The sequence below is a fragment of the Halichoerus grypus genome, chromosome 7, assembly GCF_964656455.1.
Source record: "Halichoerus grypus chromosome 7, mHalGry1.hap1.1, whole genome shotgun sequence".
Lineage (NCBI taxonomy): Eukaryota > Metazoa > Chordata > Mammalia > Carnivora > Phocidae > Halichoerus > Halichoerus grypus.
This window is the reverse complement of record NC_135718.1, coordinates 53,249,803-53,274,700: the sequence shown is the minus strand read 5'-3', so window position 1 is coordinate 53,274,700 and position 24,898 is coordinate 53,249,803. Positions and strand designations below refer to the sequence as shown.

At 44.6% G+C, this 24,898-nt stretch overlaps 1 protein-coding gene and 2 long non-coding RNA genes across 10 annotated transcripts in view; 2 read left to right on the top strand and 1 right to left on the bottom strand.

Annotated features, from left to right (window-relative positions):
- Positions 1–24,898, top strand: part of LOC118530432 (uncharacterized) — a 30,502-nt gene that overhangs the window by 3,880 nt on the left and 1,724 nt on the right. The window contains exon 2 of one of the 2 annotated variants that reach the window (XR_013449738.1): positions 24,304–24,453. This is a non-coding gene — a long non-coding RNA (uncharacterized LOC118530432). Of the gene's footprint in view, positions 1–24,303; positions 24,470–24,898 lie in introns of both variants that reach the window. The other variant, XR_013449737.1, reaches the window with a different exon arrangement.
- Positions 6,057–24,898, bottom strand: part of MICU1 (mitochondrial calcium uptake 1) — a 246,921-nt gene continuing 228,079 nt past the window's right edge. For all 7 annotated transcript variants that reach the window (XM_078077609.1, XM_078077608.1, XM_078077612.1 and 4 more), the window contains 2 exons: positions 11,176–11,265; positions 6,057–7,050 (listed from right to left, as the gene is read on the bottom strand). In XM_078077609.1, coding sequence (XP_077933735.1) covers positions 6,890–7,050; positions 11,176–11,265 — 251 coding nt within the window. In that variant the 3' untranslated portion in view covers positions 6,057–6,889. The remainder of the gene's footprint in view (positions 7,051–11,175; positions 11,266–24,898) is intronic.
- Positions 7,026–8,553, top strand: LOC144382566 (uncharacterized). Its single transcript, XR_013449739.1, has 2 exons — positions 7,026–7,131; positions 8,277–8,553. It is a non-coding gene; the product is annotated as an uncharacterized LOC144382566 (long non-coding RNA).

Genomic DNA, 24,898 nt, shown 5'->3' with positions numbered 1-24,898 from the left:
CCATGGACAGTCACGTTCAGTGCCCCCCACAGTTGGCACACCGGTCTCCAGGTTAACCAAGATGCACATCTTGCCCTCATGTTCCCCATGGCCTGAGCACAGGGCCTGATACCTAATATGGGCTCAAAGAAATGAATAGAGTAAATAAATCCTAGAGACAGGTTTTTCTCTCTCTAAACGCTTTATTCAGAGTTTCCCTGAACTATCGAGGAGGATAAATTCCTGCCTAAAGCTTCAGGAGGCGTTGCCAAGTCAGCGGAGTAGCCCCCACTCCCTGTCCTTTGCTCTTTTGTTCCCTGGCTCCCCAGTGTCCCTTGCTGCCTCCAAATGTGACCCACCAATCCCTTCTTTTCAGAGAGCTCCAGGCTCCAAAATCTTTCCCTGAGAAACTACTCTTATTGATTAAACCATGGTATACAATGGAATACTATGCAGCTGTGTGAATGGCTGGGAGGCTCTCTAGCGTGTGCCTTTTTTTAAGATTTTATTTATTTATTAAATTATTTAATTTATTTATTTATGAGAGAGAGAAAGAAAGCGGGGGAGGGGGAGCGGAGGAGGGAAGAACAGAGGGAGAGGGACAAGCAGACTCAGTGCTGAGCTTGGAGCCTGAGGCATGGCTCGATCCCACAACTCTGAGACCATGACCCAAGCCGAAACTGAGTGGGACGCTCAACTGACTGAGCCTCCCAGGCGCCCCTGTATGCCTTTTAATGTTAGGGTTGATTTTGGAACCATGTGAATGTTCACCTATGGAAAAAGAAAGAAGAAAGCCTAAACCTCACACCGAAGATGGTGAAAATTCACCTGTGTGTGAATGACTGCTAGGTGATTGAATATTCAATTTGAGTTTCAACAAATTATTTGTTGAATGAATGCGTAAATATTTCCCCATAGCATCTTTGGATCTCCACTGTAGTCCTTTGCCCTCTCACTTCTCCGTAGAGAAAAAGGAGGTCTTGACACCTAGGCAGGGCTAGAGGCTGGAAGGATGGCACAGGGCAGCAAACCTGTCTCCTCATAGATAACCCACCAAGCACAGGTTCTTTGATTCAAAGTCCTTTCACTTCAGTGGTCTTTACTCCGACTTTCCCTTGGGGAAGAGATGGAGCTGGTGTTAGTATTTTACAATTGGGAAGCCGATTCACACTTTATGTGTTTGTGATTAGTTGGCCTTGAACCTGGGAGAACCTAGGTTTTTAGGAGATTCCTACTCCATATCTCTACCCTAGATCCCTTTCCTGGGTCCAGATTCTTTTTTTTTTTTTTTATGTTAATGTTTCATATATTCTTTTTTTTTTTAAAGATTTATTTGACAGCAAGCAAGAGCGAGCAAGCACGAGTGGGGGGAGGGGCAGAGGGCAAGAATCTTCAAGTAGACTCCCAGCTGAGTGCGGACCCGATGCAACTCCCACCTCTGCAGCCATTGCCCTAATCCAGGCTCCCAGCATCTGCAACCTGGATCCCACTCCAATCCATCTGTGGCATTGCAGGCGAAGGCATTGTTCCAAAATGCAAAGCTCATTACATCATCTTCCGGCTTAAAATCTTTCAGTGGCTCCTAATTATAATTAAGATAAAGTCCCAACTCCTTATTGGGGCTTACAGGGTCCTATAGGATCTGGTTCTATTTTTTTTTTCTCTCATAAAGCCATCTGGGTTTGATATTTTTTGTTATAAGTAGGTTTTAAACTACTGATTCACTTTATTATAGTCTATTCGGATTTTATTTTATTTTATATTTTTTTATTTTTATTTTTTAAAGATTTTATTTATTTATTTGAGAGAGAAAGAATGAGACAGAGAGAGCATGAGAGGGAGGAGGGTCAGAGGGAGAAGCAGACTCCCTGCCGAGCGGGGAGCCCGATGCGGGGCTCAATCCAGGGACTCCAGGATCATGATCTGAGCTGAAGGCAGTCGCTTAACCAACTGAGCCACCCAGGCGCCCCTCTATTCGGATTTTAAATTTTTTCTTGTGTTATATTTTCTAGGAAACTATCCATTTCAAATTTATTGGCATAAAGTTGTTCCCAATATTATTTTTAAACTTCTGTAGTTTCTAGTTATATACATTTTAAATTTTGGTCTTTTTATTTTTTGGGGTTATGATCTTCTTTTTTCCACCTTCTTTTTTTTTTAACTTTTGAACTTTAAAAATTTATTTTTATTTATTAAAAGATTTTATTTATTTTTTTGACAGACGTAGAGAGCGAGAGAGAGAACAAGTAGGGGGAGCAGCAGAGGGAGAGGGAGAAGCAGGTTCTCCACTGAGCAGGGAGCCCAAAGTAGAGTTCGATCCCAGGACCTGGGGATCATAACCTGAGCCGAAGGCAGACACTTAACCAACTGAGCCACCCAGGTACCCTTTCTTCCAACTTCTTGAGGCAGATGTTTAGCTTATTGTCAGCCCATTAAGTTAAGAAGTTAAGAAGTTTTGAGTTTCCCTTTAGCTACATCTCACAAGTCTTAATATTTAGTATTTTCATTATCATATTCAGTTCTAAGCATTTTAAAATTTCCATCATGGGGTGCCTGGGTGGCTCAGTCAGTTGGGTATCTCCTTTCTGCTCAGGCTATGATCCCGGGATCCCGGAGTCCTGGAGTCCCGGGATTGAGCCCCAAGTTGGGCTCCCTGCTCAGCTTCTCCCTCCTCTGCTTCTCCCTCTCCTTCTGCTCCTCTCCCTGCTCTTGCTCGCTCTCTCTCAAATAAAATAAAAAAAAATAAAAGAAATAAAATTTCCATCATGATTTTTTCTATAACCTATGTATGTTCTAAAATCCTCAAATGCATTTTTAATCTTTTTTTTTTTTGGTGAAGATTGCCATATTAATTAATTAATTCTTTGGTCACAAAATCACTCCCCAATCTGTGCTGGATACTCCTTAGAACTTCAGTTGCCAGAAACATGCGTTTTGGCTTTTGGACCTTTGCAAGCGCGGCAGCCTCTGCCTGGCCCCCCTCCCCCATCATTAGCTCCTCCTCAACTCACAGACCTTAGTGTTTGTTTTGTTCTAACTTAAAAATAAATCACTTCCTTTGCAAGCGTGCCTTGAGCTCCCAAATCTGGACTGGGTGGCCCTTTTGCTTTACTAAGTGCTCTCATACCAGTGTGTACTTAACCTTATTGTTTCCTTTCTCTGGAACACAAACTCCTTGAAGACCTTGCTCAGTGCCTGGCACATAGCAGGTGAGCAGTAAAGAGTTGTGGAATGAACAGAGCAACTCATACCCTCTCATTTGCTGGTAAAAATTCCCATTCTGGAGCCACAGGGAACAATCCACAAGCATTGCTCCTTTCCTCTTCTCAATTATAATCCTGTCCATACTGTCTCTCTTCATCGTTATGGTCCATCTCTGGCTGTTCATCCCACCCCACACCATGCCGCCCAGGTCCCTGGGCCGCCGAGTCTCAGGAGCAGGGCTGGGGCGAGGCTGATTCAGGCAGCCTCCCCTTACCTGCTCCAGACCAGATTCCCTGCGCTGAGCCTTCTTGCCAGCAGGTGGCGCTCGAAGCCTGAAAGCTGAGCTCGTGCCTGTGGTCCCTCCTTCCTTTTCTAAGCTTCTCGGGGCATACAGCCTGGCTTGGGCTGTGCTAAGGCTTGGGGAGGATGCTCCAGCTGGGGGACCTGGCTCCTGGCTCCTATCCTGCTGTCCCTTCTTTCCTGTCTGGTCGCAGCTGTGGCCTGGACTTCTCCTTTCTTAGACTCCAATTCAGTCCAAGTGCATATGCTTCAACCAGAGCTAAAATTAGGTGGGGCACTAAAAGCTATTAATATGATGATTTTTGGGTCGCCTGAGTGGCTTAGTCGTTAAGCGTCTGCCTTCGGCTCTCAGGTCATGATCCCGGGGTCCTGGGTTCGAGCCCTGCATCCGGCTCCCTGCTCTGCAGGAAGCCTGCTTCTCCCTCTCCCACTCCCCCTGCTTGTGTTCCCTCTCTCGCTGTCTCTCTAAGAAAGAAAGAAAGAAAAAAAATGATTTTTGAAGAGCATGCATGTCCTTAAACCCATTTTCCTTAGTAACTCTCTCTCCATATTCTCTCTGCTTATGCTTGTGGATGATGCTGAGCCCAGGGTCACAAGGAAGCCCACCAGCCTGGGTCCCCTCTGAGTTTCTTTCCCTCCCTGAAGCCTAAGCACTAGAACTGGAGAATTCTTTGTTGTTTTTTTTTTTTAAAGAAATAAAAAACAGCAAACATAAAGAATGGCTGTGGGTATGTGGGAGCAATTTATTGAAGCATTGCTAATATCACTTGTACATTGTCCAAGAGTTATTTTAAAATTAGCTTTTGGTGGTGGACTGTTTCTTTGACCACATCACTGCTCTGGGTCTGAACTTTGGGGGTGACGATCTCACAAACATTACATCGATTACAGCGGAGCCACCCAGGTGCCCCCAGGTGGGTTTTTAAAGGAGGGGACTGCTGGAGTGGAGACTTGAAGGAAGAGGGGCGGATTATTCTATCTAGGTAGAAGAAACAATTTGAATAAAAAGAGAAGCACAGGGCGCCTGGGTGGCTCAGTCGTTAAGCATCTGCCTTCGGCTCAGGTCATGGTCCCAGGGTCCTGGAATCGAGCCCCGCATCGGGCTTCCTGCTCAGTGGGAGGCCTGCTTCTCCCTCTCCCACTCTTCCTGCTTGTGTCCCCTCTCTCGCTGTGTCTCTCTCTGTCAAATAAATAAATAAAATCTTTAAAAAAAAAAAAGCACATATCGGCCTTTTGTATTCGCCAGTGCTCCCAGCCTATCCCAAGTGCTGCTTCGTGAAATCCTCTCAGCCTGCTCACATGATGCCTTGCTCAAGGACTTCTTTGGGGGACCCTGGCCTCTTCTGGGTGACGTAGCTGGTACCTCTCACCTGCATATTTAACCCTATTGTGCCAAAGTGTGGCTAGCCTATCTTCTTGAGCACCTGGACCTCCTGTGCTTCCTCGGGCACTCCTAGTGGCTAAAGGAGCCCAGTTGGAATTCCATGTACCTGTAATAGGTGAGGGCCCTTGACAGTGGGTTTCAAGATGAGGGTAAGTTCTTTACCCTCCCCTGCTGTGCTCTCCCTTTCAGCTTCAGTGAACCCAGGCCAATCAGGAGATCTCTTCTTGCAGGGCAATGAATGCCCCATGAAAGCTGTGAATGGGACTTCTCTTTCAGGCTGGAGAAACGAGGATTGAGGGAAAGAGTGATCTGGGGATTCTGGGACAAATTTAAGAAAAGTTCACATTTTGCTGATGCCTCAGCCCCGGAGCGATGAGCAAGGCAACGGCTACACTTGGGTACCAGGAATTCATATCCCAAGACAGGGAAGAGTGGAAGGTAGATGAGGTAGTGAGGTAGATTGAGAAATAATCTAATCTGCTCCCAGAAAGGATGTTGGAAATAGGCTGTTGAATTGCTCTGGAGAAGATGCTGGGGTTGGTACTGTCACAGGTGCAGAGACCCAGGCCGCTGCTCTTATTTGGCAGATAGACACCCCCTACCGACTTCCAGGCCTCGCAGGAAGCACTAGGGTTTTGGTGTGGCGGTTCTATGACGTTGGACTTGAGACACTCTCACGCCAGGGAGCATTACCTGGAGGTTCTGGAGCCTGCAGGAATTCTGGAGGAGAACCGATGGAGAGGCTTTTGGACCTAGAAGAAACCTGAGAGCCCATTAAGCTCAACCCTGACATTTTACAGTTAAGGACACAGATGGGAAATGACTTGCTTGTTCAAGGCCACACTGAGTCAGAGTGGAGTCCATATAAAACACTGGGTGCTGCGGTTCTTACATTGAGGTCTGCCACACCCGATGATTTCTCATACACTCTCCCACCCCATCTCAGTTCCTAATCGTGGGGTCTGAGTTATCAAGGACTATGTACCTGGCCTAAGATGAAATGCCATCCAAACTGTGGGGACGATGCCACCATTAACCTCCCAATGCCCTCACTTTTTGTGTCTCAAGTTGCCTTTCAACAGGGAGAACCAGACTGTGGTAGAAAGAAAACGGGTCTGCTGCTAGCCTGATCTCAAACCCAGTGGAGAAAGGAAAAGTACCCCAGAGGATCCTAAAAGACACAACAGCCTTTGGTGGGGTGGGGGAGAATTTATTGCAAACTGTTATAATTAAAGTGATATTTTACAAGTGTTTAAGACAGAGGGCAGACAGGCTGTGAGCCAGGCCTCCGCTTCAGAGACGCACTCCTGGAGGGAAATGGCCCTTGCAGGGAACACGGGACTCAATCACTACTGCCCATTAGGCACCGAGTCGTGGTGGAGTCCTCTGAGGGAGCCGGGAAACAGGTGCTCGAAATTCCAAATCTTGCTCTACCCCGCCGTGCACATCACCTTCCCGGAGCAGGCCGCAGAGCCACCCTGGGGACCGACATGGATCCGTTCTCTGGCCCAGGCTTTCCGCCAGCTCAGGCTGCCCGGCTCTTCCTTATGACCATTCATCACAGCCTTCCTTCTGCCTTTCAGACGTCTTCCCAACTTGTGGCTTAAAAACACCAGCAGGAGGAAAAGCAAGGAATATTCTTAATGTAAGTCCACAGCCAAAATGACTCGAGAACTGGGTGTTTCCCGGGGTGGGCAGGCATGTGGATGGTTCCCTGCATTCTTTATCCATAGGGTTGCTTGAAGTAGCATAGAGCTGATGAAGGTGCCGGAAGTCTGACCTCTTAGGACTCGTTCATGTTTCTGAGAACCTATGGGGATGATCACTGGGCAGAAGCAGAGCCTCGCAGAAATGCTGAGTCAGGGGAAGGGCGGAGAGGGGAAACTGGGTGAATCCTGAGATCATTCCCAAAGGAAGGGAGCACTACTTTCAGAAGCAGCAGCCGAAAGGGTTGTGCCAAGGCTCTGCTCGAGGGGTCAGGGTGCTTCGGGTGGAGGAGGAGGTCCCTCTTGCAGTTCTGGGTTACTGTTTAGGCAAAGCGAAGTCCCAGGCAGTTTCCTGTGCACATTTCCACATGGCCTGCATGAGGCGGGTGAAGCCCATGTCTTTGGGCTTCTCGAGGCCTCTCATCAGCCGCTGCTTCATGATGGAAACAAACTCCTTATTGCTCAGCTCCCCATTGCCTAGAGGAAGAGACAAACACAAGAGGGATAAGTGGAGGCCTTGGAACAAAGACACTGAGAAAATTCCATCGTTCACACAAGGTGGGTTCTGGAGCCCAGTGCACTCTCACAGCCAAATTCAAACGAATGGTTTGCTCCTTCCTTGATGTTTCCGATTACAAGTCAGTGACAGTTTAGTGTAGCGCGACAGAGGGTGAACAAGAATACGTTGTAGGTGAGGTCCTATACTAGGAGTTGAGAATAAAGAGGTAAATAGGACTTGGTCCCTTGAGATACTCCCAGGCTGTGGGAGAGACAAATACATTATTTCAACAGTGTGGTAAATGCCATCGTGGGGTAAACAGAAGATGCTATGGGGGCACGGAGGAAGGGATCTAACCCAGGCTGGGGGTGGTGCAAGTACAGAGCTGTAAAGGCCTCCTGGAGGTGACTCCTAAGTTGAATCCCAAAGGATGAGCAGAAATTGGCCAATTAGAGGGGAATGAGATGAGGGAGGCGTTCTAGGTAGTGGGAGTGGCCCAAGCAAAGGCAGAGGCAGGGAGCAGCCCGACTGCTGAGTAGTTAGGAAGTGCACACACGGGCGGGGTCGTAAACAGAAGAGGCGGGCAGGAGACAGGTCCCCAAGGGTCTTGTATTTTCATTAAAGGGTTTGTGCTTTATCTTCTAGGCAGTAGAGCACCAGGAAAGGACTAGAAGTGAGTAAGTGAGATGGAGTTAGATTTCCATTTTGGATGGATTTCTCTGGCTGGCTGTATGGGGATGGGACTGGAGAGCGGCAGTAGGGAGTCAGTCAGGAAGGCCGCTGCAATAGTCCAGGTGAGAGATGGAGGGGGCAGTTCATGCTAAAAACCAAAGTCAAAATCTGGCTTTGGGTGAAGCCCATTTTCTCATGGCCTCCCATTCCACCCTCTTCAGTGACAGACTCTCAGGTCTGGAGAGGAACCTGGACAGCATCTGGTTTAACCAAAGGTCAACCTCTCAAGCCACACAGAACAGTAACCACTTCAACAGTAGAGGGTAGTTACCCTTTGACTACATGCCCAGGAGTAAATGTCTGCTGATTAAAAGAATGGCAGCTGTTACTGGTGGTGATAAGACAACAGGAAACCATAAAACAGACTTTTACTAACGGTTGGTCTGGGAAGAGAGTGGAAAGAAGGAACACAGGGTTTACTTTTGTAGACAGTACCTGAAAACCTAAACTGGCCCTTGTTTTCTGGCTGAAGGGAACACGGACAGCCTCAGAGATACCCACAGCAAGATCAAACAAGCAAACCCAGGGAGACCTGATCTGTGTCATTCGAAGTCAGGAGAGGGACTGCCCTTGGGAGAGGAAGTGGCTGGAAGGCAGCACCAGGGGGCTCTGTGGTCCTGCTAATGTGATGTTTCTGGATAATGCTGGTTACACAGGTGTGTTCAGTTTTTAAAAATTTAGCAAGCTGTATACTTATGATATTTGCACTTTTCTGTATGTATACTTCAATAAAAAGAGTTAAAAAGGAACCTGGCTGGCTGAAAAGTAATCAGTAATATGGCTTATTAAGAATGTAATTAAAAGGGCGCCTGGGTGGCTCAGGTGGTTAAGCATCTGCCTTCGGCTCAGGTCATGATCCCAGGGTCCTGGAATCGAGCCCCACGTCGGGCTCCCTGCTCTGCGGGAAGCCTGCTTCTCCCTCTCCCACTCCCCTTGCTTGTGTTCCCTCTCTCGCTCTCTCTGTCAAATAAATAAATAAAATCTTTTTTAAAAAAAGAATATAATTAAAAGAATAAAAAAGGTCTAAATGAGATTCTTAATATTTTTATAAAGAGAGGCTTAAGATGAAAAAATCTGAGGTAATTTAGGCTGCCAGGGGATTTGCTTCCTGCTTCCCTGAGGCCAGAGCTGATCAATGTGAATGGCTTCTGTTACTTATGAAGCAGGTATATGACTGACTGTCACCTGTGTGCACGTGTCATCTGTGAGTGCAACTCTAAATTCTGAGGTGAACAAGTCTGAAAGTCAACGTCCTTTGGCATTCTGACCTAAGATCTAGTGCTGGTAGAAATAACAATGGCTTTTTAACTTAATATGTACTTCCTTTTTCTGTAGATTAAGAAAATAAGCCCCAGAGATGTTAAATGATTTTCTTAAAGATGATTCAAATAGATATTGACAGAATCTCCTTCTAAAAGGCTGGAAAATCAAATTTCATTTCTTAGGCCTTCCTAGAAGAGGGGAGCTGTGAGCTGTTTTTAATTTTAATTAATTTAAATGTAATAGCCACACGAAACTAGTAGAATATCATACTGGACAGGGTAGCACTAGAGAATAACCCACCCCTACCTGAGGGTGAGGCCATCTTCTTGTCCTAACCCTGGAGTTTTCTTTCACTCAGACCTTGGTTGTGGGTGCAGGTGGGAGGTTTAAATAACTCAAGTTCAACTAGATAACTTCAATAACTTAAGTTAGTGAACACCTGTTATGCGCAAAGTACTACCCGAGGTCCTATGAAAGGGTCCAAAGGTGAACAAAGGGCTTGCTACTACCCTTAAAAAGCTCACCATTTATTTATAGCACCATTATTTACAATAGCCAAGATATGGAAGCAGCCCAAGTGTCCACCAACTGCTGAATGGATAAAGATGTGCTTTGTATGTATATGTACACACACACACACACACACTGGAATATTATTCAGCCATAAAAAGAATGAAATCTTGCCATTTGTAATGTCATGGATGGAGTTAGAGTGTATAATGCTAAGCAAAATCAATCAGAGAAAGACCAGTACTATATGATTTCACTCATGTGGAATTTAAGAAACAAAATAAGCAAAAGGAAAAAAATTAAGAGAGATAAAGCAAGAAACAGACTCTTAACTACAGAAAACTGATGGTTACCAGAGGGGAGGTGAGTGGAGGGGGATGGGTGAAATAGGTGATGGGGATTAAGGAGTGCACTTGTCATGATGAGCACCGGGTGATGTATGGAAAATTGTTGAATCACTATATTGTACACCTGAAACTAATATAACACTGGTAACTCACTGGAATTAAAGTAAACACTTTTTTAAAAAGCTCATAATTTAGTAGGGAAGTTATTAGGTCACATACACAGAGATAGAGTACAATACGCAGTAATGAAGACAAACTGAAACAAGTTAAGGAATGAAAAAGCCAGAGTGACTCATTATTACGCTGGGACCAGAACAGAGGTTTCACCGAGGCAGGAACTTTTGACCTGGTTCCTGGATTCCATTAGCCTCGCTTCCTAGAGGAAGATGAGCAATGAATTCTGGCTGGGAAACAAGCAGGGGAGGGAACAGAGAATAGAGGGAGGCGGCCAGCTTGGATTCAGATCCTAGCTATGCTATCTACCACTACCTGTGTGCTCCTGGGAAAATGACTTCACCTGAGTCTCAGCGTCCTTATCTGGAAAATGTGGTGCAAAACTGTTCCTCCGTCAGAGGGTTACCTGAGCAGCTTAGCACAATGCCTGGGTCTTAGTAAGCACTGAGAAAAAGCCTAAGTCTCTGTGGTGAGTATTAGTAGTTGTAGTATGTCAGGCGACAGAGCTGAGAACTGATGACAGCTGATGAACCAGGACCTCTCACATGGGCTAACCTCCAGAGTGGTCACAGACACAACAGACCACTGCGAGCTGGGAGGCAGAAATGTGAATGACCGCAATGTGCTTTGGGAGGGGGAGAGATCAGGACCACCTTCTTTCTAGACACAGTCAGATAATCGCGTGCTCCTAGTCTATGAAGCAGCAAGTTGGGTCTAATATTCTTGTTTCCTTTTTTTTGGAGCTTTTATATTTGAGTTTATTTACCTTTTAAAAACACTACCAGAGTTGAATCGTTCCCTTTTTTAAGGTTCTTATGGTTGTACATTCATGTAGAAGGATTTGGAACTAGACAAATTGGAATTACAAGAAGAAATGGAAAACACAAACCAGGACCGGGGGTTCTGGTTCTCAGTGTCATGGCGCTGATGGCTGAGCTGCCGCTGTGGGAGGGGGGTAAGCTGAAGAGGTTCAGGCGAGCGCACTGGGGCACTCTGCAGGCCTCCAGGATCAACTGTGGCCACTTCCAGGACAGTCAGGCTCAGTTTTCCCGCCGGACTCGAGAGGGCCCCACTCACCATCGCAGTCGAAGAGCGCAAATACCACATCACACACGTGGTCCGAGAGTTCCACTTTGGCCACGGTCCTGGCCACCTGCTGCATGGTCACTGAAAGAAGAAAGAAAGACGCTGAATTAGCACAGCAGAGGGACATTCAGTGTCTGTTCTCTGAATGGGTGGGATAAAACTACTCAGTCATAATAAAGTTTTCAGAAAGTGAGAGTTTGGTTTTTTAACCCACAACACCCTTTTCCTTTTCACCTCAGGTTCCATTCTTTTCTACTGCTGCTACATTTTAGGAGGTATATAGAGTTAAGTAAGAATGCCTGGTATTAAGTTCATAGAGACAGAAAGTAGATGAGTGGTTACCAGGGGCTGGGGGTATGGCGAATGGGAAGTTAGTGGTCAGTGGATACAGATTTTCTGTTTGGGGTGATGGACACATTTTGGAAGTAGTGGTGATGGATGTACCACAGTGTGAATGTAATTAATGCTGATGACTTGTATACTTCAAAATGGTTTAATTGGCATCTTTATGTTAATATATATTTTTACCACAGTAAAAATTAAAAAAAATTTTTTTTTAAGATTCATCCATTTATTTTAGAGAGAAGGAGAGAGAGTGTGAGTATGTGTGGGGAGGGGCAGAGGGAGACGGAAAGGGAGAATTTCCAGTCGACTCCTGGCTGAGCCTGGGAGCCTGACTGGGCTCGACCCCACCACCCTGAGATCATGACCCGAGCCAAAACCAAGAGTTGGAGGCTTAACCCACAGAGCCAGCCAGGCGCCCCCTACCAGAGGAAAAATTTAAAAGGTGAAAACCCACATAATAGTTAAGGATGGGAATCTTTTTTTTTTTTTTAAGATTTTATTTATTTGACAGAGACACAGCGAGAGAGGGAACACAAGCAGGGGGAGCGGGAGAGGGAGAAGCAGGCTTCCCGCTGAGCAGGGAGCCAGATGCGGGGCTTGATCCCAGGACCCCGGGATCATGACCTGAGCTGAAGGCAGACGCTTAACGACTGAGCCACCCAGGCCCCCAAAGATGGGATTCTAATGGTCTAGAGCATGCATTGGCAGCTTTCCTAATAAATTATCACCAGAAGAGTGATGATAACAGAAGAGTGAAAAAAACAACTAAGAACACCTGATATTACAATAGTCTCCATCTTGGCATTTCCTTCCCGCAGGATAGAATATGATAATAAAAAGTCAAGGAAATAAGCAGGCAGCAGAAGAATGGGAGGTGAGGAATGAAGAGGCCTGTGGCAGGTCACCAGGGCGGCACCGTTCCGCTGCTGAGTGCGGGCTGAGCACCTGCATCGATGAGCTCCTTGCCCTTCCTCCCGACCGGCTTCCCACCTGCCACTCTGTCTTTTCCAACTGTGCCCCCTGGGGTAACCGTGGCCCCCATCTCACTAGTTCAGTGGCTGCAGCCTTTTTTGTTTTTCTTCTTCCAGACTTCCAAATATCTCCTCTCTTACCATTTTCTCTTCATCTGACATTTACTGTTAAACACTGGCACTCATGTGAGAATTGGGTTTCTCATGAAAAACAAGCCAGGAAGGGTTAGGCCATTTCCATCGCCTATCTAGGGGCACGTATAAATTATGTTATTGCTTATAGACACACTCTTAAGTGAGGTGAACCTCGGAGGAAGGAAAAGGATTGATTTTTACTTATCACCTAGCAATGAAGTGTTCTCTCTAAATATCGGATTAGATTCATCCAGAAGCAGTGTGAACTTGAATTAGAGTCAGTGTGCCTTCTCTGCTGATTTCATTCCTATAATTTCAGTTCTTTCCTGTCATTTTCTTCTGCATTCGACCTTTCACTTGGCCTCTGTCACCTCCGTTTATTCACCATAGTGCCCCCAAGGTCAGCAGATACAAATACCAGAGCAAGGCAGAGGTGCAAGGGAACGCAGGAGAGAAGCTGCTTGGGGTCCCCAGACGTGAGTTCTGGTTCCGGCTCCACCACCCACTTGCTGTGTGACCCTGATGAAGTCGCTTGATCTCTTTAAGTTTTTCATATTCACATGAGGGGATCCACAAGATAACTGCCGAAGTTATCTTAGTTCTGCAAAGAAGAGTTGGTGTTTTCTAGAATCTGAGGGTGGAGGTATACAGAGATAGCTGAGGATCGATGTGATGAAGGGTAGAGGAAAGTTGTATTGGCCACATGCTAGGCTATGCCTTGGTGTTCACAGCCTCTGGCTTGAGGGGGACGGCTGCCCAGGAGGGCAGGAAGAGCCAGTTTTCTCATCCCGCACCCAGGACGTGAGTTAGGGTGATGGAGACATCAACGTCCCTTGGACCTCTTAAGACTTAAGCAGAAGATATTATTTCAGTGGATGTTCATGAGATGTGGTTAATTGCTGACAGGGGAGTTGAAGAATCTGCACGGCTGTAGAAGTTCTAGGGTTTAAAAAAACTTCACCTCGTAGGTCTAGACACGTGATTTTCTCTGCTGGCCCAGGAAGAATTGATTCCTGCTAACTAAACTGCCCGGGGAAGGAACAGAAATCAGCAGGCCAATTTACAACAAGAATAGTAACTGTTAAGAGAACTAAAATGATAACAGCTGGTTATTATACTTCTCAGTTGGAAAATCTACTAAGGAAATTCAATTCACCTCAGAAGATTGCTCAGTGCAAATAGAATCAGATGAGAAGAAACTGGATGCTCTCAAACTGTAACAGAATTACCCTTTGCAGTCACAGAAATAATGTTGTGAGAAATGGATTAAAACCTGTTTTGTATTAAACAGGAACACTTTGTTATTAGCCATTCCTTTTTCTGCATTTCACATCAATCTCACACTTCCATCATAACTGATAACTGGCCTCTTTTCTCTTTCCCAGTTCCTTCCATTCTCTCAGGGCAGACTGCCTATTGCTGATTCCTCTTGATATTCCAAGTGCCCATCCTTCACCCAAGAAGACGGGCCCTTTCCTCTAAATAATCCCTTAACTAAATAATATCCAAGGATGTCAGTGAGAGCTCTTGACAATTTTTAGTGAAAAGCTCATTAAAGTGGTACTTAGTGGTTATAGAATAAGGGACCTCTGGAGGCCACCAGCAGGAATGCCTCATTACAAATGCCATCTCTTGACAGAATAATTACAGATTACATTCCATTTCACTTGGAGAGGGTTCTGACACCATTTGTACTATAGGGGGAAAAACGAGGGCTGCTGAGTCATTGTAACGCAAACCACTGGGATGTTACCAGCCAGCGAACAGCCTAGCTGGGGTGCCCTTTCCCTGTCCAAGATCCTCAGGTCCACAGGGTATGAATCAGAGCAGTGGAGGAAATATTTCACTAACTGGTGAGCTGTCAAACTGTGAGCTCTTGGGACAAGCAGGATGACAGCAGATTACAAGCCACATGCTTGACAGTTGGTCCTGAGAGTTGGCTCATTCACATTTGCTTCCACATTCCTGAATCAGAAAGTCATAATTAAATCACAGCAAGCAGAACACCGACCCCCACTCCCCCCCACTGCCCTGCCCGGGTCTTGACCTCCCCATGTAGACCAGGTATTGGTACTGGAATCTGGGTCTCTCTCATTTAAGGATGCTGATTGATGGCTGGGATTCTAGTTTCTAATCTGAAAGATGTCTACCTGGAGCATGAAGTCACCCTGGAGAAGGTCCAGGTTCCCCAGGGCCTATGTATTTCTTTGGTACAAATGTGGTGTGGCTGCCTGAACAACAGATGGACATGAGATCGGGTGATTTCTACTAGATTAGGATAGGGGAGAATTTGTAGAAGCGGGCTCAATTGGCTCTTAAAAATGGAGTACCATTCAGCCTGAGTCATGCCAGGTCCCCAGTTTACTCTCTGGCATGATCCATAACTGGAGAATTCAACAGTAGAAAGAACATATGCTGAGTTTGTCAGAAGCTACGTTACATAAAATTATTTATCACAGTGGTCAAACAGAAGAAGGGAGAGTCCTGGAGGGATAAGAGCCCAGATACCCACTTGAAATCCCTTAGAGACCCTTAGAACTAGAAGGGATCTCAGAGATAAGTGTGAAATCCAGAGAAGTTAGCATCCTGCCCAGGGTCACACAGCTAGGCAGCAGGGCTGGGTCTAGAATCTACGTCTCCCGACTTCTGGCCCAAGGATCTTTTCCCTATGCATGCTGGGGCTCCTTGAACCCTTATATGGACAATACTAGTTCCCCCATGAATGTGTCCAGGTGAAAGGAAAGCCAAATCAGGGAGTACTCCATGCTAGTGGGCAGGGATGAATAACTGAGTAGCTAGAGGCTGCCAGGAGTCAGCATTATAGTTTGATCACAGATCTGATCGCCCTATATGTTGGAAGACATTAGCATTCCCTTGGGAATACTGACAATTTCGGGGACAACATAAAAGGTTTATTAAACTGCAACCCAATGAAAAACATGTGAAACAGAGGCGGCCCTGAGAGCTCTTCCCCCGCAGTTGCCTCTGATGCCCAGAGACAGCTCCAAAGAGTGGGCGTGACCCAGTTAGGAGCTGCCTGTCTCTTCCTAATTGCAAAGGTGTTTGGAAAGGTGATATGCCAAGTTGGGTTGACGGTCTCCAGCTGCGTGGCCATGTGATTCCTGTCTTCCTGGACCGCAGCAGGGAAAATGAAAAGCTGGCTTGTGACTGCCAAGGTTAAGGGAGGGGAGACATTTCTGCTTCAGCCCTGGAAAGGCTTATGATACAGATGTCTTAGTTTCTTAAGTCCATCCCTAGATGGCTTTGGGGGTGGGGGAGAGGGGGAAGGATTTTCCTTTGGCGAGCACTTGTCCTTTCTTTTGTATCTTCTTCCAAGGTACTTTGGCTAATACAACACACGCATTTCAACCTGATTCTGGGGGTCGGGGGAGGCAGGAAGGAAAGCATTCAAGGGAACTAGCAATTTAAGGAGCCAAGAGCAATGCAGTATACTAATAACGAAAATGATAAAAATTCTTTGTTCTGCCTGGTGCTTTTAAGCTGCAGGCGGGTGGCCCCCCACTCTGTGCCCTCAGGCTGCCCACTCATCAGAGGTGATGCTGGTGGTCCTGGCTCCTAAATACCAGTACATTCCACAGAGAAAACCTGCAGTCAGGTTTCCTGAACCTCAGAGCATCACCCCAGATGACGGCTTCAATGGGCTTACAGGCTTAATCTAGTACAAACCGGGGGCGCCTGGGTGGCTCAGTTGTTAAGCGTCTGCCTTCGGCTCGGGTCCTGATCCCAGGGTCCTGGGATCGAGCCCCGCATCAGGCTCCCTGCTCAGCGGAAAGCCTGCTTCTCCCTCTCCCACTCCCCCTGCTTGTGTTCCGTCTCTCACTGTATCTCTCTCTGTCAAATAAATAAATAAAATCTTTTTTTGGCTTATAAATAAAATCTTAAAAATCTAGTACAAACTGATTTACAGTAAGGTTTATTGCCGTTATCCATTATTATATCTGGCTTCATCAAAAATCCTCATCATATTCTGTTCACAAAAGGCAAACATTTCTACCAGCACCATTAGGCAGTGATTTCAGCTGACACACCCAGAGAATGATTTTAGTGGGGGAGACCATATATATCATTAAGATTGAGAAATACGTAGGAGAAATATCAGACATATTATTAGACACATAAGGGTTACAGTGGAATAGTGTGTATTAGGGAGGAGGTACATTTTGGATCTGAATTCTAAAGGACTGAAGAGACGACTGCTCCAGATCTGTGCATGTATGGCAGTGGGTGATGTGGGGTGGGGGCGCGGAGGAGTCCTGAAAGCCGGAAAGGATGCTAACGCCTGGCTAGGGAGCTAGAACAGAAGGTGGAGGGGTGGGTGGGTGGGGAGAGCCTCAGGATAGACATTACAGTGCGCCAGTCAAGGCCCTTTACAAGGAAACCTTTATAACAAAGCCAGCTCTTCTGTGGAGACCAATTTCCCCTATTCACTTGTTCTTGCCTCCTTGGCTCTTTAAATTTGCATTCTTTTTATTTGAAAAAGCTGTTTTCCATTAGGTAATATATTCACCTGTTTGAAAATTCAAATGGTACAAAAGGCTGAAGTATCCTTCCCAACCTTATCCCCCAGTCACCTAGTTGTCCGGAGGCAACCAGTATCTCCAGTTTCTCCAGAAATATGGATATAAAATCAAATTTTCATTCTTCATTTCTTCCCACAAAAATGGTAGTATATGGGTTTTTGCTAAATATATGGGTTTTGCTTTACTCATTTAACAACATATCTTAGAAAGAATTCCATACCTGTACGAAAACAGTTCTTTTTTAACAGCTGCATAGTATTCCACTGGCAGGATATATATCATTTATTTAACCAGTTCCTAATTTATCCAACCTCAACCTTGAGGAGGAAGTACCTTTTATTCCCCCTTCCCTTACAACATTACTTCCTTGGAGGCCTGGTTCAACAGAACTTGAATCTCCGATAGCTAAGGGGAGAGCAAATGATATATTTAAAATTTGGCTTGATGAAATAACGTAAAAGGCTAAATATTCCTCACCTTTACAAGTTTCTCATCAAAGCTTCAGAGGCTTCTAAGGGTAGTAAACCTTGAAGTAACAGGGCTTGCAATAATTATTAATCTCTATATTTCCCCAGTTGGTGGAATTCCTTTCTGATCCTTTGCTCAGTGGGATGGAATGTTGGCTAATTTTGTCCTTATGTATCCATTTATGTGGATTTGGGGCAGTTTATCCTACCTCCCACCCTCCTCTCTCTCCCACTGGTAATCATGAATCTCCAAAGCAGCTCTCTCCCTCCTTGGGGCACTTATATAATTTTACTAAATCATAATATAGTCAAAGTAATGTAGTTAAGTCAGAATCAATCTTTAGAATTGCTTTTTTTTTTTTTAAAGATTTTATTTATTTATTTGACAGAGAGAGAGCGAGAGCAGGAACACAAGCAGGGGGAGTGGGAGAGGAAGAAGCAGGCTTCCCACCAAGCAGGGAGCCTGATGCGGCACTCAATCCCAGAACCCTGGGATCACGACCTGAGCCGAAGGCAGACGCTTAACGACTGAGCCACCCAGGCGCCCCTAGAATTGCTAAGCGACTTTAAATTTGGGAAAATAAACGAGTTCTCTGCAGAGAAACTGCCTCATAAAGCAAACATTTCTTTCAGAATTTGAGCTTCCTTGACTTCATCATGAATCATTTTAAACATTGATGACTTTGTCTTAAATGAATGGAATCCTGGCCAACACTCCTCTTCACATATAAATGTTTTTACAAAATGCAATGATGAACTGAAGCACAGGGGCTTGCCTCCCACAAACTTTAAAAGAATTTATAAAATAGGAGCTTTCCCCCCATATAACCTGTTCCCCACACATCTTTGTGACATTTCTACTCCTGCCTTCATGCTATGGCTGTCTGGGGGATGCTCTCTCATACATTTTTGCTGTGAACTTTTCCTATTTCTGCTTTCACATATAAGCACTGAATCCCTTATATAATTCTCTAGGTTCTTCTAGCAGCAGTGGTTGCCATGAGCCAAAGAAAACAATGGTGTGGAAGTTAGTGAACCTAAATCTCTGGTCTCAGTTTGTGGCACACTACTGTGATTTGAGCAAGTCATTTCCTTCATGTGTAAATGAAGAGGTTAAAAACAATGAAGTAAGGGTTTAAATAAAATTATTTCCAAGCTCCCTTCTCACACTAAAATTTTATGGCTGCCATGTTACTTTTTAGATGACAGTTAAAATGTCCATATCTTCAGAAGCCTTCAAAGAATAAATGTAAAGGTTCGTGAATTTCTGGAATCATGGCTGGTGTGGCGGGCAGAATTCTGAGATGTTCCCCAACATTCCCATCCTCTGGTGTATGTGCGTATATATATATATATATCTATATCCCCTCTATAATCTCCTCTCCTTGAGTGCAGGCAGGACCTGTGAATATAATGGGATATCACTTCTGTGATTAGGTTACTTTATATGAAAAAGGTAATGGGATAGTCACTCCCATGAGTACAATTATATAATAAAAGAATGCAACTCAGCACACTGGGGAAAAAGAGTCTCCTGCTGGCTGTGAAGAAGTGAGCTGCCATGTTGTGAGGGGGCCCTGCTGAGAGTGATCCCTGGCCGGCAGCCAGCAAGGAAAAGTCCTACAACTGAAAGGAAATGAATTCTGCCAGGAACCTAAATGAGCCTGGAAGAGGACCCTGAACTGCAGATGAGAATGCAGCCCTTCTGACACTTGTTATACTTTAAACCTTGTTATGACCTGAGCAGAGAAGGGACACAGAGACGGTCGACCGTCTGCTTTTGGCTCAGGTCATGATTCCAGGGTCCTCGGGTTTGAGCCCCATGTTGGGCCAGCAGGGAGCCTGCTTTGCCCTCTGCTCCTCCCCCTGCTCATGCTCTCTCTCTCTCTCTCTCAAATAAATAAATAAAACCTTAGAAAAAAAAAAAAAAGACTGAGCAGAGAAGCCAGTTATGCTGTGCCCAGATTCAAAGAACCTGAGCTAACAGGTGTTTTAAGCTGCTAAATCTGTAGTCATTTGTTATACAGCAAGAAAGCTAAGTGGAGAAGGTATTTAATGGTTGGGAATGTCCTTCTGAGGTTCCTGAAATCATACTTCATATACAGCTGCACTCATTTTAGGTACATTTTACAGAACTGTCGATCTTCTGCAACTCCTATACCAAACTCCACAAATGAGATCTTTAGATACACTGGCCAAAGTCTAATTAAGTTTTAAATTTCTTTTTTTTTTTTTTTTTTAAGATTTTATTTATTTATTTGAGAGAGAGAGAATGAGAGAGAGCACATGAGAGGGGTTAGGGTCAGAGGGAGAAGCAGACTCCCTGCCGAGCAGGGAGCCCGATGTGGGACTCGATCCAGGGACTCCAGGATCATGACCTGAGCCGAAGGCAGTAGCTTAACCAACTGAGCCACCCAGGCGCCCAAGTTTTAAATTTCTTAACAAGAAAATAAATTAAATCTGCCACCCTACTTTTGGGAATTCAACAGCGCTGCTCTGATTTCAAATGTATCTGATAATTATAAGTTAGTTCATTTTCACACAAATCTGGATGTAACTTTAGGCTATAACATGTCCCTTAAAACATTACTACATTCAGTAAAAAAGCTGATTTAATTATAGTCCTAGAATTTCAAATCTGGAAGAACCTTTGGAGATATTTAATATCACTCAAACCTGAGGGTCAGAGAAGTTGTGACTTGCCCATGGTGTCAAGAAAACTAATGACTTGGGAAGGTGACATAGTTGTATCATTCTCCCCCTCACACTAGGCTTTTATTAGAGCATTTCACCATCCATTCCAGGATCTGACCATGTCTAGAATTAATTCACTCATTTAGTCAACATTAGATGAATATATAAAGAATTGTTCTATGACCAGAGTAGGACACAAAGATGTGGAAAACGTGGTTCATGTCCTCAAGAGTTTATGGTGTAGTGAAAACTCTCCCTTGAATGCTGAGGATACTAGAGATGTTAACAGGGGTTAGATATTCCTAGAAAGAGTGAACTTAAATAAGGATAATGCCTTCTGAAAGCAATGATCTCAAGAATTTTTGGATGAATGATGAAACTATGGAGAAGCTCGAAGCTCCAATCCTCCTCATTAATGAGTGCAAACAACTTACAACTTCTAAACTGATATGAAGCTCAAAAACGACTAAAAAAGGGGCGCCTGGGTGGCTCAGTCATTAAGCGTCTGCCTTCGGCTCAGGTCATGATCCCAGGGTCCTGGGATCGAGCCCTGCATCGGGCTCCTTGCTCAGCGGGAAAACCTGCTTCTCCCTCTCCCACTCCCCCTGCTTGTGCTTTCTCTCTCGCTGTGTCTTTCTCTGTCAAATAAATAAAATCTTAAAAAAAAAAATGACTGAAAAAAAGCAGTAGATACTACTTCCTAAGAGAACAAAAGTAAGCCCCATGAGGTCCTAGAGTAATCTTTTTACTTTTGTTTAATAACTTTTTGCTAAGTTCTCATATTGAGAAAGCTTGTTTCCAGTCTATAAGCTCCTTAATAAGATAATCGGACAGAGGAAAGACAGTATCTAGGGGTTGAAAACCAGAATAGGCATCTGGGTATAGTTATACTTTCCATCTGGTATATTAATATAGTATTCTCTCATGAATTGTCATAATAACCCTGAAGCAATATTCTATTATCACCATTCTACAGATCAGAAAACTGAGGCTTTGAGAACTTAAGTGATTTGTTCAAGGCCACAAAGCTAGTGAGTAGCAGGGACTCAAACTCAGATTTGAGTTTGAAACCAAAATTTATACTTACAAATTTCGTGCATACAGTTAACTCTCAATAAATGCTAGATGTTAGGACAGTATCTAAAAGTGTAACAAAGCATTGCCACACCAATGAGTAGACGTGGTGAAGAACATCTTGATTATTAGAATCTGAGAGGTCCATATCCATACATCCTATGTTTCAATGTTGAGAAATGGGCTGTTTAGTATATACACATGTCTTTTTCTGTTCTGTGGTATCCTTTAAAGGGATACCAACTTTTCTTGTTAAGTGACCTTACTTAAGCGACTTTAGGCTTCTGTGTATTGGTTTCTTCACAAAGAGTAGTATGATTAGGAAGGTGAAGAACACAGATCTGCCTACTAAGACGTTCCTCTGTGGGATAAGAAGCTAGATTAGATAACAACTCTGAGTCACTATAAGGTATGCGCCGCAGATGTCAGAATGTGTCTGTAGGACCTGGTCCTGAACAGAAGAGACAACTGTATGGGGAAAATGTCATGTCATAGTTCATATTCAAGAGAAGGGTACTAACTCCAAAACACCATAGTTTACTAAAAGGCCTTTATTCTCACCCTAAGAATGGTCTATTCTTAGCCAAAGGGAACTGGAAAGAAATAGCCTAGAGCCTGTCTTTCTTAAGCTACTGAAAAGGATGGTTCAAAATGGCGAACCTTCATTGCCTTCAGGATTGTGTTTCAGCAAAGATTTTCAAATTCCAGGGGCATTTTGGGAAGTCCTGAGAGGCAGCACGATGGTGTGGAAGGAATATGCATACTTTGGGATTAGAGAGGCTCGAGCTTGAATCGTGGCTCTACCTGCTTAGCTGGGTAACTGTGAGGAAGCTGCTTTATATTTCCTTGTCCACCAAATGGGGGATAATACCAACTACTTTTCAGGCTTCAAGGATTAAGAGAGATAATGTCCATGAAGCACTCGGAGTTATGCCTGGCATACAGAAGTTGCTATGAGATGACAGTCGCTATTAGTGTCCCAGATGTGCGATGGCCTCACAGTCCTCCAGATGACACTGCTAGGGGTCATTCTTAGGTCTCGGCAGAGGGTGGCAGTTTGTCTGTTGAAGGTAATTGTTCAGGATACAGCAGTTGCTTGTGTGTTAGAATTTACTCCATTACTAATTTCTAACTTCCCCAACAACCCAGTAGGGACCTAAATACCAAAAGACTAAGGCCCCTTTACTCATTCAAAATAAGACTCAAAGAATTTCAAAGCCACAAGGATTCTTAAAGGTCATCTATGCCATCCAGGTCACTTCAGAAATAAAGGCAACAGAGACCATTTGGTATGACTGATATTTTAGGAAAAACACCTGGGGGTATAACAAGAGTACCCTGCAGGAGTTACGGCACAGGCTTTACTAGTTACTCTCTTGGCTTGTCAGACAAGGTAAACTGTGTGTACAGAATGACCATAAAAAATTAAGGACACCCATGTCATAAATTACGATTTACAATCTAAGCAGGCTTGTGCTGGGGCATGAGTATTAAAGGCCATGGACTATATTTGTGTGATTATTCCCCTGTATTACCATTCAAAGGACACAGGGAACACAACTGGACCTACAAGTTTACCAAATCTATAATATCCTGAGGTGCTTTATAACGGGGCCTCACCATACCTGGAAACCTTGTATTCTCTTCGCAAAAGTAAGAATATTCTTTTTTTTTTTTTTAAGATTATTTATTTATTTATTTGACAGAGAGAGACACAGCGAGAGAGGGAACACAAGTAGGGGGAGTGGGAGAGGGAGAAGCAGGCTCCCCTGCTGAGCAGGAAGCCCGATGTGGGGCTCGATCCCAGGACCCTGGGATCATGACCTGAGCCGAAGGCAGACGCTTAATGACTGAGCCACCCAGGCGCCCCAAAAGTAAGAATATTCTAAGTTATAAAAACCACAGCTCATTTTAGAGCTCCAATTCAATTTCTAACCTTTCCATCAGAGGATGCCATCAGGGAGGAAGTTGTGTTCAGTTTTCCATTACCTTCTTCAGACCAGGTAAATCATTCAGACAGCACTTGAGAGGTTATATATCTAAGTTCATGCCCCGTATGTGTACGAATAAGCAATAGAACCAATTCCTCTTAAGTGCTAAACAAGAGACGACCTGTAGGGGAAATAGACACTATTTCATGGAGGAAGGTTCTTTCTTCAAATGGTCAGAATTCACCAAGGACATTTCGCATTTGTCTGGGAGTTTGTTATTCTCACACGGGCCATGAGGAACTAAAGAAAGAGGCTCAATGAACTTTGTTATTTTTACTCCGGAGGGACTGGATCATGCTGTCATATGGTGAGTCTGTAGTTGCCACCTGCCTGGGTTCTCAAACTGTTCTGAAGAACATTAGCTCTGTAAGTTGTTAAGAGACATTTTGGGGCAAATCACGTTTGAGAACTGTATGGCTCTCTTGGAGATTAATAATGCACATTAGCATATTAAAAAGTTGGCAGGAGTGGTGCTGCAGGAAGAAATTCTGTATAACTGGGCATTTTCCAAACTTATTTGAACCATGGAACATTTTTTTTTTTTTTAAACCCACAGAACCATTAACATATTGCAGTAAATAGTGTTCTTCACAATGCTGTTTGGGAAATTCTGTGCTAAATTATGTCTAAAGACAGGTTTGCAAGCTCTAAAATAGCTAAGGAAGAGACAGTGCCAGGGCCTCTAAAAGGTGCCAATTTCTGAAGGTCCTAACCTTCCGGGGAAAAATGAAGACAGCCAAGACAGAACAGAAGGAAGACAGAAGTACTCTGTCTCTATCCCTGCCCCACTCTTTCGCCACCCCTAGTATGGGGCAGAGGCTCCACTTTTAATCTTATGTCTAAATAGCACTTATCACACCAAACTTGAACAGCTTGTATGCTTCTCTTTCTCCTCTATTAGACTGCGAGCTTCTTGAGGGTAGAACCCAGCACGGTACCTACGCTGCTGGCTGGACAAACGGACGAACCACACGAAATCTGGTTTACATCGTCAACTTCATAATGAAAGCAGCTGACATTTATTAAACAGTCGCCGAATGATAGGCACAAGGTTAATACCCTATGAGGTAGGTATCATGATCCTGATTTTAAAAACATAGAGACTAAGTTCAGAAATGGCCCAAAGCAACTCAGCTAGTGAATGATGGAGCCAAGCTTAAAATCCAGACAACAGGACTTCAGAACCTGTGTTCTTAACCACTACACTTTCCCCCCTCCCTTCCAAGTTTCGCCTTAGCAGTAAAATCCCATGATTTTGCAGAGGGAGAATTCGGGCAGAACTCAAACCAGTGGAAAAATCCCTAGTAGGGCTGTCGGGATTAGGAAGGTTTGAAAGCAAAGGGGAAAGTGCAAAGAGAGGCTGCAGAGGACAGGCGCATCTGGCAGAGTGAGGGAACTTAGTGAGGACAGCTGAAAACACGCCAGTCTTTGCAGGCAAGGGCTAGTGTGCGAACAGTTCACGGTACTGATATCACCCTTTGAAGCATGCAAGAAGG